The sequence below is a fragment of the Acinonyx jubatus genome, chromosome E3, assembly GCF_027475565.1.
Source record: "Acinonyx jubatus isolate Ajub_Pintada_27869175 chromosome E3, VMU_Ajub_asm_v1.0, whole genome shotgun sequence".
Taxonomy (NCBI): Eukaryota; Metazoa; Chordata; class Mammalia; order Carnivora; family Felidae; genus Acinonyx; species Acinonyx jubatus.
Genome location: NC_069398.1, coordinates 8,633,326 through 8,646,007, shown reverse-complemented (window position 1 = coordinate 8,646,007; position 12,682 = coordinate 8,633,326). Strand labels below are relative to the sequence as shown.

The window sequence follows — 12,682 nt, the reverse complement described above, 5'->3', positions numbered from 1 at the left end:
AGAGGAAAGGGCCCAGGACAGGGTCTGGAGGAGTCCCTGTGTGGCCTGAGCCATAAAGAGCGGCTGACAAGGAGTGTCCAGGGAGGAGGATGGGTGTCCTGGAGGCCAAGGGAGGGTGTGTTCCAGAAAGAAGGAGTACTTGCTGCCCTCCCTCTGTGACCAGCTGTCACATCCTAAACCAGACATGTGTGCTCCCAAAACTTGCCCACCCCCATCCCCGGTGATGGGAGCTGCATCCCTCCAGAGCTCGGATCCCAAACCTTGGTATCATTCTTGGTTCTCCTCTCTTTCATACACCCATACATCTAATCCATCAGCAAATCCTGTTGAGTCCACCGTCAAAGAGGACCCAGAGTGTCCTGGCATCATCCATCATCAATTCCCCCCTACGTGGCTGCCCTGCTTTCTTCTGTCATCACGCCTGATAGCTTAAGCCCAGTGCGGCAGCCAAAGGGATTCTGTTCATGCCTAAGTCAGACCTCATCCTTTCTCTGCTTGGGAATCTTCCAAGGTCTTCCCGTCTCTCTCAGAGTCAAAGCCAAAGTTCTGATAGTCCGCAACAAGTCTTCTCAAGGTTTGGCCCCACTCATCTCTCCAGCCCCATCCTATCATGCTCCCCCTTTCCTGTTTCACTCCAGCCACATGGATCTCTGTATGTTTATTACACACCCAAAGTATGCTCCCACCCTGAGGTGCTCTTCTATCTGCCGGGGATCCACATGGTTCATCCCTCGCTCCCATTGGGTCTCCACCCAAACGTCCCCTTAGTGGAGAGGCTTTACCTGACTGCCACCTCCAGCACAGCAACCCTGTTCATGCTGGTACAACATACACGTTAATTCTGCTTAATTCTTCATAGCACATAACATCTTCTGATAGGTGATAGATTTGACTTGTTTATTAATTACATGTCTCCCACCCTACCCTCATTAGAGTGCAAGATCCAAGAGAGCAGGGACTGGGTTTTGTTCATTATGGTATCCCCAGAGCCTAGGACACTGGGTGTAGTAGCCATGTGGAACATATGAGTGGAGTGGAGTGGAGTGGGAGAAAGGAAGAGAAAAAGAAAAGAAAAGGAGAGAGAGAGAGAGGAAGGAAGGAAAGAAAGAGAAATAGAAAGAAAGAAAGAAAGAAAGAGAAAGGAAGAAAGAAAGAGAAAGAAAGAGAGAGAGAGAAAGAAAGAGAGAGAAAGAAAGAAAGAAAGAAAAGAAAAGAAAGAAAGAGAAAGGAAGAAAAAAGAAAAAGAAATAGAAAGAAAGAAAGAAAGGAAGGAAGAAAAAAAGAAAGAAAGGAAGAAAGGAAGAAAGAAAGAAAAAAAAAGAAAAAGAAAGAAAGAAAGAAAGGAAGAAAGAAAGAAAGAAAGAGAGAGAAAGAAAGAAAGAGAGAGAGAAAGAAAGAAAAGAAAAAGAAAGAGAAAGGAAGAAAAAAAGAAAAAGAAATAGAAAGAAAGAAAGAGAAAGGAAGAAAGAAAGAAAAAGAAAGAGAGAGAGAAAGAAAGAAAGAGAGAGAGAGAAAGAAAGAAAGGAAAGAAAAGAAAGAGAAAGGAAGAAAAAAAGAAAAAGAAATAGAAAGAAAGAAAGGAAGGAAGAAAAAAAGAAAGAGAAAGGAAGAAAGAAAGAAAGAAAAAAAGAAAGAAAAAGAAAGAAAGAAAGAAACAGAAAGGAAGAAAGAAAGAAAGAGAGAGAGAGAAAGAAAGAAAGAGAGAGAGAAAGAAAGAAAGAAAGAAAAGAAAAAGAAAGAGAAAGGAAGAAAAAAGAAAAAGAGAAATAGAAAGAAAGAAAGAAAGAGAAAGGAAGAAAGAAAGAGAAAGAAAGAGAGAGAGAGAGAAAGAAAGAGAGAGAGAAAGAAAGAAAGAAAGAGAAAGGAAGAAAAAAAGAAAAAGAAATAGAAAGAAAGGAAGGAAGAAAAAAGAAAGAGAAAGGAAGAAAGAAAGAAAAAAAAAGAAAGAAAGAAAAAGAAAGGAATAAAGAAAGAAAGAAAGAGAGAGAGAAAGAAAGAAAGAGAGAGAGAAAAGAAAAGAAAAAGAAAGAAAGAAAGAGAAAGGAAGAAAAAAAGAAAAAGAAATAGAAAGGAAGGAAGGAAGAAAAAAAGAAAGAGAAAGGAAGGAAGGAAGAAAGAAAGAAAGAGAAAAGAAAAGAAAGAAAGAAAAAGAAAATAAGGTTGGGCAAGCAGAGAAATGACTGGTGTCCTGAGGAAGGCAGTATCATACGGTGGAGAAGCGAGAAGAGAAGCCAGCCTCAAGGAGAAGTGAGCCGGAGGAGAGAAGGTCGCTTCCCCCAGGCAGCTTGGCTGGAAGGGGACAGGCTATGCTGGGTGGAGGCTGGTGGGGACACTGGTTCGAGAGCAAGTGTTCGAGCCTGGGAGCTGGCCCTCACTCTGATGAGCATGACGTCCACCCAGGCCCCTGTTCCTCTCCTGTGGCCACAGGGCATGAATCTCTCCGGGGGCCAGAAGCAGCGACTGAGCCTGGCCCGGGCCGTGTACAGGAAGGCCGCTGTGTACCTGCTGGATGACCCCCTGGCGGCCCTGGATGCCCACGTCGGCCAGCAGGTCTTCAACCAGGTCATTGGGCCCGACGGGCTGCTCCAGGGAACAGTACGTTTGGGAAAACGTGTCAAAGTTCACAGGGCAAAGGCAGGGGAAGTCCTAACCCAACCCTCTCCTCAAGTGCAGTTTTCGTCTTTATAGTGGTCAGCTTTTGCTCTGACAATGCTGCCTAACAAACACCCCCCAATCCCTGTGGCTTGCGACAGCAGTTATTTCTTGCTCATGGGTCCGCGGTTAAACTACTCCAGCCGTACCTCAGGTCACCGGCCAGGTTCAGGGAAACCCTGTGTCTTGTTTCAAGACACAGGTTGAAGGAGCCCCTCTATTTCTCCACCGGAACATAGAGAGAGAGGGCGGGAGGACAAGAAGGGGAGCTCCTCCCACACATGGCCCCAGGACGCTGCCTGCCCCTGAGCCCCCAACTCTGGATGACTGGTCAAACACACCAGTGTAACCTCTACCCCTTCTTTTCCCAGACACGGATTCTCGTGACCCACGCACTCCACGTCCTGCCCCAGGCTGATTGGATCGTGGTGCTGGAAGACGGAGCCATTGCAGAGATGGGTTCCTACCAGGAGCTTCTACGCAGGAAGGGGGCCCTGGTGGGCCTTCTGGATGCAGCCAGAAGGCCCGGAGATAGAGGAGATGGAGGTACGGGCTGGGCTTTGCTGGTTCTCTGTTGCCGGGATCCTGCCCCTCCTTGAGGAGAAGGCTCCAAGGATCCCACAAGCATGCCTGGAAGGCTCTGGCCACACCCTTCCTGGGAGCCCAGGCCTGGAAGCAGACAGCTCTCTGAAGAGGCCACCCAACCCCCAGTTAGAGTGAGCGATACCTTCTGTGAGCCAAGGAGAGTGCTAAGTTCATTGGATCTGTCTTATGAGGCATGTGCCCTTTTGGTTGCCATCTTACTAATGAACAAACTGGGGCAAAGGCAAGTACTTTTTCTGAGGTCACAACATTAGAACTTGGGTGTGTTCAAATCTGGAGTGTTCAAGTCCTAACTGCTGCAGAGGCTGAGCAAATGGTCATTTGGTGGCTAGAGGCCAGAAGGCCCACAACACGCCAGCTAGGGCTTCTAATAACCAGAAAATACCATGCCTTCGTGAAAAACGATAACGCGTTGGAAGTGACGTCACCGATCCAAGCTCACCCGTAGTGGGTGATAAGGACCCCTGTGGCACCTCACATACATTAGCTCATTTAATCATCGCGGTGCCTCTGTGAGGTCAGTGCTGTAATTATGTCCATTTAACAGGTGAGAAAACTGAGGCCCAGAAGTGAAGGAACTAGCCCAAGTTTACATGGCTTATAGGTGGCAGTGCTGGGATTTGAACCCAAGCAACTTGACTCCAGAGCATGTGCTTTTTCATCAGTAGGCTGTAGGCTGCTCCCCTGCCCCCAGCTCTCCCCCAACCCCCACCACCATGGAAAAGCAAGGACCCACAGTCAGGTGCCCCCAGAAAAGGCTCTGCCTTTTCTGAAAACATCTGTTGCACAGAACAGGGGCTCACCCTGGTAAAAGTCCTAAGCGTCAACTCGCAGTATCATCATCCTGGATCTCGAAGATGGGGCCTGCCCAACCTGGAGGATGGTCAGAGGCAGGGTCCTTCCTGAGGAAGGTGACCCCTGAGGTTGGGTGCAAGTTGCCTAGAAAAGAACATTCCAGGTACAAGAAACTGCTCATGCAAGGCTGTCGGGGGACACCGGAGAGGTTTGCCCTGTGCAGTGTTTGCTACTGTTTTCCAGCCCCAAGTTCATAGCAGGTGCGCAATTATATTTGCTAAGTGAATGAGCGCACGAATGAGTGATTCAATGAGTAATGGTCCCAGAAGAACCCAGGGAGGATTGAGAGAGGTTGCAGGAACCAGATCATGGGAAACAGATGCTCAGACAAGTTAAGGCCATACAGCCAGTGGGTGTCAATGCCCGCGTTTGGACCCCGATTACTGGCCCCCCATCACACGACAAGACTCCTTTGACCTTGCAGAAACAGAACTCACGACTGATGCCAAGGACCGCAGAGACCCTGCTGGAAGTGGGAGGCCCGAGGGTGGACCCGAGAGGTGAGTCCGCCACGGTGCTGAGCGTGGGGAGGGCGCAGGCTGAGGCTGTAAAAGCATTGCTGGGTCAGCACCCGCAGCGCGGGCAGGTCAGGGCGGCCAGAACCATTCTGGACCTCACAGCTGCTGAGTGCCTGCTCTGGGGGCCAGACCAGCCGAAAGCTGTTTGATCTTCACTGGGCCAAAGTGGTTAAGTCCTCATGTGGCCAGTTCATAGCAGGACCAGTTTGTCCTCAAATATGATGAATGCCCTAAAGTTTGTTAGGTTGTCTCATTGCCAGAGAGGGGCAGGGCTGGTGCCAGAGACAGATCCTCGCCATAGCTGTTAATGATGTGCCCAGCCCTGTCGTTCGTCATGCTTTTTCAGGCTTGCTACACAAAGGGCTTGAGTCTACACGCGTGGGATCACTTGTTACAGGCCAGGACACACGCGTGGGGGTTCACCAGGAGGCCTGCTGTCCCCTCGTCCCCAGCCCTTTCTAGACAGGCCATAGCTGGACTCATTGTGGGGCTGTCTGCAGCCCTGGAAACTTGCCACCTGGTACTCACCCTTTTTATGGAAAGTGACCTTGTCAACAGCAGACCACTGGGCAGTGGACACAGTGCGAGCTTAGGTGACAGTTGTTGGGGGACTCCTGGGGTACTGCGAGGGTCCTTGGTCCCTGGGGAATGTAGAGGCTGAGCACAGCTCCTCTCCATGCCAGGTAGCCACCCCGAGCACTCCTGGGTCTTACACTGGGCAATCCCACTTGTCCTCACTGTGCACAATAATCCCAAGATCAGATAGATGATATAGGCAGGTAGGCAGGTAGGCAGAGAGAGAGAGAGAGAGAGATAGATGACAGATTGATGAATGATGGATGAGTGGATGATTGACTGGTAGCTAGACAGACCGACATAGACTAACCCCATTTTACAGCTGAGGAAACTGAGGCACAGACAGGATACGTCAGCTGCCCACGGTTTCACAGTCACCAGATGGCAATTCACATTTAAGTTTAAGGCAGCCCCCTCATCCGCAGACGAAAGGCAGATACAAGAAGTCCTCAACATTTGAATTGCACAAAACTGACCTTCTTCCAAGGTGGACTAACAGATCTGCGGGTAAACAGCAGGGGCAAAATGACCGTAGCAATGCTTAGGCCAAAAGGAAAACTCTGAAAAACAGGTCCCAAAGTTGAGTAAATAAGTTCATTCAATGAAACAGCATCGGGAGAACAGGCTTGCTCGCCTCTTGGGAAGGAGATGGCATTTAGCTGGGCACCGTGGAGGGAGGACGGAGCGCGATGCCCCGTGGTGCTCCATATGCTGGTTGTATGAGTGAGCGAAGGAATGAATGAGTGAAGAGTGTATGTCAGAGGTCACTGGCTCCCAGTGGCCATGAGGGTTGGGTGCGCACACACCCCCTGGACAGAGACGCTGACTTGTCTTCATTTCCTCTCAGTGACAGGTCCATGAAGTTGTTGGTCTCTGAGAAGGACAGAGCCGCTTCAGAGGCCCAGCCAGGGGCTCCCCTGGATGATCCAGAGTGGGCAGGATGGTCAACAGGAGAGGATGGCATCCAGTATGGCAGGGTAACCACCAGCTGCTCCCTCGCCTCTACGTCCACTGCTACAGCTACGCACTCCCCGGGGCTCAAGACCTCCCATCAGATACAGTGCTGGGCAGGGAGGCGGAGGGGGAGAGACTCACTTTACTGGACACCTACTGTGTGCCACATTGGACTCCGGACACTTCATGTTTCTTAAGGCTCACAACCACCCCAAAATTAGATGGTGACAGCTCCATTTTAGAAATGAAGAAACTGAGGTCTTAAAGAGTTTGTCTGCGTTCTCAGAGCTAGCAAGGGACTTAAATCAAGGTTGCTCAGAGCAAGCAACCTGGGACTTAAACCTAGGTCAGTCAGAATCTAAAGTTTGTACTATTTCATTTCTTCTATGATGCTTTGTCCACCCCTCCTTTCACCTACCTACTTTTTCATTCCTCTGTCTGCCTACTTTTCCATTCATTCACCACCCGCCCCATCCATCCTACTCACCCATCCAGCCACCTACCCATCTACTCACTCATCTATCCATCTCACCTACCTTCTCACCCATTCACTCATCCAGCCATTCATCCATCCACCTACCATCCATCCATCTACCCATCTTCCATCCATCCATTCATCCATCCACTTATCCACCCACCCATCCATCTACCCACCTTCCATCTATCTACTCATCCACCCACTTATCCATCTATCCATCCATCTACCCACCTTCCATCCACCCATCCATCCACCCACTTTTCCACCCATCCATCTACCCACCTTCCATCTATCCACCCATCCACCCACCTTCCATCTGTTCATCCATCCACCTACTTATCCACCCATCCATCCATCTACCCATCTTCCATCCATCCATCCATTCCACCCATCCACTTTTCCACCCATCAATCTACCCATCTTCCATCTATCCACCCATCCACCCACCCATCCATCTACCCACCTTCCATCTGTACATTCATCCACCCACTTATCCATCTATCCATCCATCCACCCACTTAACCATCCAGAATCCATCCATCCACTCATCTGTTCATCTGCTCTTCTATAGACTCACTCATTTATTTATCCATCCACCCATCTACCCTTTCATTCACTCAACTACCCATCATCCCACCCAACCATCCACCTAGTCATCCACCCAAAAAACATTTACAGAACCCCCACTACATGCAAGCAATGTCTCTACTTTGGTGGATGTTGCACACTAGTGGGGGGAGACAGTCAGCAAATAATTAGGCTAATGAGCCAGGTAATATCAGATAATGATAAAAAAAATAAAGAAGGGAAATGAGATGGAGACCAACCAACTGAGGGTCACGAGCCTGCTTGGATTAAGATGCCCTAACGGGTGATGCTCGAGCTGAGCCCTAAAGTAAGGAACCAGCAGCTGACAGAGGAGGAGGGAGAGCATTCCAGGCAGAGGGAACAGCAGGTGCAAAGGCTCTGAGGTGGGAAGGAGTTTGGGGCACCAGAGAAAAGAAAGAAATCCCATGAGACCAGCAGATAGTGAGTAGGAGGTAAGGTCAGAGAGACAGACTAGAAGGTGAGAATTTCTTCTGAGAGCAAGAGAAAGCCATGAGCAGGCCAGCAACAGCAAGATAGGGTCAGGATGATGTTTCCAGAAGTTCACTCTGGCTGCAGCCAGGTGAAGAACTTCAGATTTGTGGCAGCTGGACCTTAGCAGGTGTCTTAACCTCTTTGTGCCTTTCTTTCCTTATCTGTCAGGTGGGAGTTATGATGGGGGGTAGAGACACATGCCTGTCCTATAGTATGTGTTCAGTAAATCACTCCAAAGCCAGAAAGTGCCACAGCTTTAAAGCTCCCACTGGCCTTTGGAGGGTTCTGCAGAGGAAGGGGGTCTTGAGGCTAGGTGGGGCCCGTAGGAGAGCTGGTGCTCCAGGTGGTAGGAACCGAGAGAGCACAGGTAAGGTCTGCACCGTGATTCCATCTGCCCTATTGAGAACCTCACCTGGTCTTTTCTTCTTTCCTTTCCCTCCGGGGCCTCTCTCTGTCCCCATCCCCCCTACCTGTGCTACAGGTGAGGGCCACCATGCACCTGACCTACCTACGGGCTGTGGGTGCCCCACTGTGCCTCTATGCACTGTTCCTCTTCCTCTGCCAGCAAGTGGCCTCCTTCTGCCGTGGCTACTGGCTGAGCCTGTGGGCCGACGACCCCACTGTGGATGGGCGACAGACCCAGGCGGCTCTGCGTGGCTGGATCTTCGGGCTCCTGGGCTGCCTCCAAGGTACCCCTCGCCCGCCTTCCTCACCCTCCACCCTCCCGGCCCCATCTGAGGTGCTCAGGGCTCCCTGGCCTGCTCATCCCTGTCCTTTCTGGACATCTGTGCAAACATCCTGGACCCAAGCGCAGACCTGCATCCTTTAGATAAGGCTGGAAGGAGTGGGGGGGCAGGACACATCCCTCCTTTCCTGGGATCTTCAGAGTCTGTGCCAGACTCCTCAGCAAGTACAGAACCTTGGCCCCCAGATGTTGGGGTAGCTGAGGACTTGGGTGGGGACAGACCAACTGCAGTGGTTTGGATGGGCCAGAGACAGTTTGCCCCACCTCAGAAACAGAGTGAAGTCAGCCCCATTCCAGGCACATAGATGGGCATTGAGAGAAAGGGGGTATATTAGTTTCCTAGGGCTGACAGAAATTACCACAAACTTGGTAGCTTAGAACAACAGACACTTCATCTCTCAGCGTCCTGAAGCCAGCAGCCCAAAGACAAGCTGTCGGCAGAAGTGGTTCCTCCTGGAGGCTTTGAGGGAGCGACAGTCCCATGCCTGTCTCCTAGCTTCTGTTGGGGGTCTCCAATCCTTGGCTTGCATATGCCCCCATTCTGTGCCTCTGCCTTCATATCACCTTCGTCTCTGTCTCCGGATGTCTTCTCTTCTTGTAAGGACGGGAGCTATTGGATTTAGAAGGCATCCTAAATCCAGGGTGTTACCACCTTAGGATCTTTCACTGAAAACGGCCACAAAGAACGTGTTTCCAAATAAGGTCACATTCTGAGATTCCTGATGGACACGAGTTTGCAGGGTGGGAAGGCACACTGTTCAACCCACTGCAGGGTGGTTCCATCAGGGGATACTCAGGATGGCCAAAGCATAAGATGGCCATCATGGGGTAGTTGGGGGAGGGCGGTCTCGGCTCTCACGCTCTGACACCCGCTCTCTCCCCAGCCATTGGGCTGTTTGCGTCCATGGCCATGGTGCTCCTGGCAGGAATCCGGGCATCCAGACTGCTTTTCCAGAGGCTTCTGTGGGATGTGGCACAGTGTCCCATCGGCTTCTTTGAGCGGACGCCCATCGGGAACTTGCTGAATCGCTTCTCTAAGGAAACAGACACAGTAGATGTGGACATCCCAGACAAACTCCGGTTCTTGCTGATTTATGCCTTTGGACTGCTGCAGGTCAGCCTGGTGGTGATGGTGACCACCCCTCTGGCTATTGTCGCCTTCCTGCCGTTGCTGGTCCTCTATGCTGGGTTTCAGGTACGGAGAGATTGGGGAGGCCCCTGGGGCCAGCTCGGGTCACCTCAGCCAGTCTCTTGTCTCTGGACAGGATTCAGCATAAGAGGCTCTGCACAGTGGAAGAACCCCTAGAAGAATTCCCAGAGGCAGAGACACCACAGTTTACTTCTAACACCTACACTCACCACTGTCTCCCGAATGTCTGTGTCTAAGTTCTTAATGTCTTACATTTTATCCTGCTGCTGCTGAAATCAGCTTCCCGTTCTCCAATTATCTAGAAACCAAGGAGGCATTGCAAGGTCTCCAAGTGTTGTATTAGGCTTGACTCTTTCAGTTGCCAGAGCTGGAGACCAACTGAAATTAGCTTAAACGAAACGACAGAAATTAACGTCTTACGTCCCTAAAGTGCAAGGAGCCGGTTATCACCAGGATGCGGTCACTCTCTCCATATCTTTGCTCAGGGGGTCTCAAAGTGCCATCTCAGACCAGCAGCGTCAGGACCACCTGGGAGCTAGTGAGAAATGCACGTTCTCAGGCCCCACCCAAGAACTACTGACTCTCAAGTCACGGTAGAAATGGAGCCCAGAAATGTGGGTTTCAGCAAACCCTCCAGATAATTCTGATGCATACTAATGTTTAAAAACCACTGGCTTTAGCTCTGCGTGGCCTGATTTTGGACGCACTGTCTTTCTAGGGTCTGATGGGTCTGATGGCCCCTGACAACCCTGTACTCACAGCATCCCACCTCAGCAAGTCCAACCCAAAGTAACTTTTACTCCAGCTCCGCATTCATAGGTCAGTCCCAGGGAAGATTTGACTGGCCTGTTTGGGGGCCCGTGTTCATCCCTGAGTGAATCACAGTGACCAGAGGGTTAGCACACTCTGACTGGCTAGGCTGCGTGAGGCTACGTCCTCCGTGATCGGGTCCCACTCTACCCTCCACCTCCACCCCAGGTAATCAGAAATAGAAGAGAAAAAAACACGGTAGTCACACAAAAGCCACAGCCACCACTGTCTTCTCGATGTCTTCTTGACCTGGGGAGGGACAGCTTAAGGGTCGGACGGAGGTGGATTTGAATCCGGGCCCTGCCACTTGCTTGCTGGAGAGGCTTGGACCAGCCACTTGATCCCTCTGGGCCTCAGGTTTTCTCACCTGTAAACTGTGAAGGACACCAGTGCCCACCTCACATTAATAAATACTGTTTGTAAAGAGGCTGGCACACAGCCTGGCTGGCTGTTCAGCAGATGCATATCCTTCTGGCTGGCACACAGCTTGTGGCGTCAGAGCAAATAACCCCACGGATCATTTGGGCATTGTTATGTTCCCAGCACCGGGCAGGTAACCTCCAGTTAAGTGAGCGGATTCCACTTGGCCGACTGCCTTCCTTGTCCTTTATGGTTTTGTTCCCACAATGACTGGCTCTAAGTGAAGCAATTGGCTTTAGGGCTAGGAATGAGACATTCACACTAGATGAGTGGTTTCTCAGTCCTGGCTGTATGTTAGAATCGCCCAGAAGGTTTTTGAAAACTACCAAGGCCAAGGTGGTACCACCAGAGATTCTGGTTTAGTAGTTCTGGGATGGGACACTGGAGGGTTTTGCAGCTTCCTGGGTTCTTCTTTTTTAATTTTTTTCATGTTTTTTTTTTTTTTTGAAGGAGAGAGAGGCAGTATGAACAGGGGAGGGGCAGAGAGAGAGATAGGGAGACACAGAATCAGAAGCAGGCTCCAGGCTCTGAGCTGTCAGCACAGAGCCTGATGCGGGGCTTGAACTCGTGAACCACTAGATCATGACCTGAGCCGAAACCAGATGCTTAACTGATGGAGCCACCCAGGCGGCCCTCTGGGTTCTTCTTAAAAAGAACCATGTAACTCTGATTCTGCAGGGAAAATAGAGCCCAGAGAGGGGAATCAACTAGCCCAAGGTCCCACAGCAAGCTGGTAACAGAGCCTGGTCTGAAACCCTGTACTTGAGGCTCCCTGTGCGTCTCAAACTACTTCTCTGTGTCTGTGACTTCTCCCCTCCCCACCTGTCCCACTTCAGAGCCTGTACGTGGCCAGCTTATGCCAGCTCAGACGCCTCGAGTCAGCCAGGCACTCGTTCGTGTGTTCCCATGTGGCCGACACGTTCCAGGGCATCACAGTGGTCAGAGCCTTCCAGGCCCAGTGCCCCTTTGTGGCTCAGAATGACATGCACGTGGATGAAAGCCAGAGAGTCAGTTTCCCGCGGCTGGTGGCTGACAGGTAGGAAAAGCATGGGGGCAGGCAAGACCCTGCAAGACATCTGTGTTCCCAGAGAGTGAGACGTAGGGTCACACTATGTGGCCAGAGAGATCAAGCGGCCTGCCCAAAGTCACACAGCAAGTCAGGGATAAAGCTGAAGCTATACCCCACGGGTGCACTTGGCTCATACCGTGAGCAGATGGAGTCTGGCCTGAGGAGTCCTCAGCAGCAGGTGGACAGGAAGTACAGATGTCAGCAGAAGGGAAGAAGCCTCTGTTGCCAGGCCGCTGGACCAGCCTCTGTTGCCTTGGTGATAGAGCAGCTACGTAAGCATCCTCAGCCTCTTTTCATTACTAAGTAAGAATACTCAGGCTTTGAGCACAGACAGGGGCTCAAATCCCGGCTCTGCGACTTACCAGCTGGGTGATCTTGGGCAGGTTACATACCTCTCTGAGCCTCGTTTGTCAAGGGGGATGTCACTTATGGGGTGGCTATGAGGATTAAATAAATACACTCAGAGCTAATGCTTGTAACATGCTTACTATATGCTCAGCCCAGTACTGAGCGCTCTACATGGATTTGTTCTTTTAGTCCTAAAAACAAGTCATGAGGCCGAGACTGTTTTATGGATGATGAATCTTAGGCACAGAGAGATTTAGGAACTTGCCCGGGGCCGCACAGTGAATGTGGTGGAGTAAGGATCTGAATCCAGGTAATCTGGTGCCACAGTGTGGAGAGGGCCAAGCACACAGTAGGTACTCAATAAATGTGAATTCCTTTCTCCTTTATGCCCCAGGTCCCTGGCCAGCTGAGGCTATCAGGCCAT

At 50.8% G+C, this 12,682-nt stretch overlaps 1 protein-coding gene across 3 annotated transcripts in view; it reads left to right on the top strand.

The window, feature by feature from the left end:
* ABCC6 (ATP binding cassette subfamily C member 6) overlaps positions 1-12,682 on the top strand; it is a 53,000-nt gene that overhangs the window by 31,101 nt on the left and 9,217 nt on the right. For all 3 annotated transcript variants that reach the window (XM_053213332.1, XM_027043172.2, XM_053213333.1), the window contains exons 18-24: positions 2,428-2,595; positions 3,024-3,198; positions 4,535-4,610; positions 6,052-6,181; positions 8,198-8,405; positions 9,346-9,656; positions 11,678-11,877. In XM_053213332.1, coding sequence (XP_053069307.1) covers positions 2,428-2,595; positions 3,024-3,198; positions 4,535-4,610; positions 6,052-6,181; positions 8,198-8,405; positions 9,346-9,656; positions 11,678-11,877 — 1,268 coding nt within the window. The remainder of the gene's footprint in view (positions 1-2,427; positions 2,596-3,023; positions 3,199-4,534; positions 4,611-6,051; positions 6,182-8,197; positions 8,406-9,345; positions 9,657-11,677; positions 11,878-12,682) is intronic.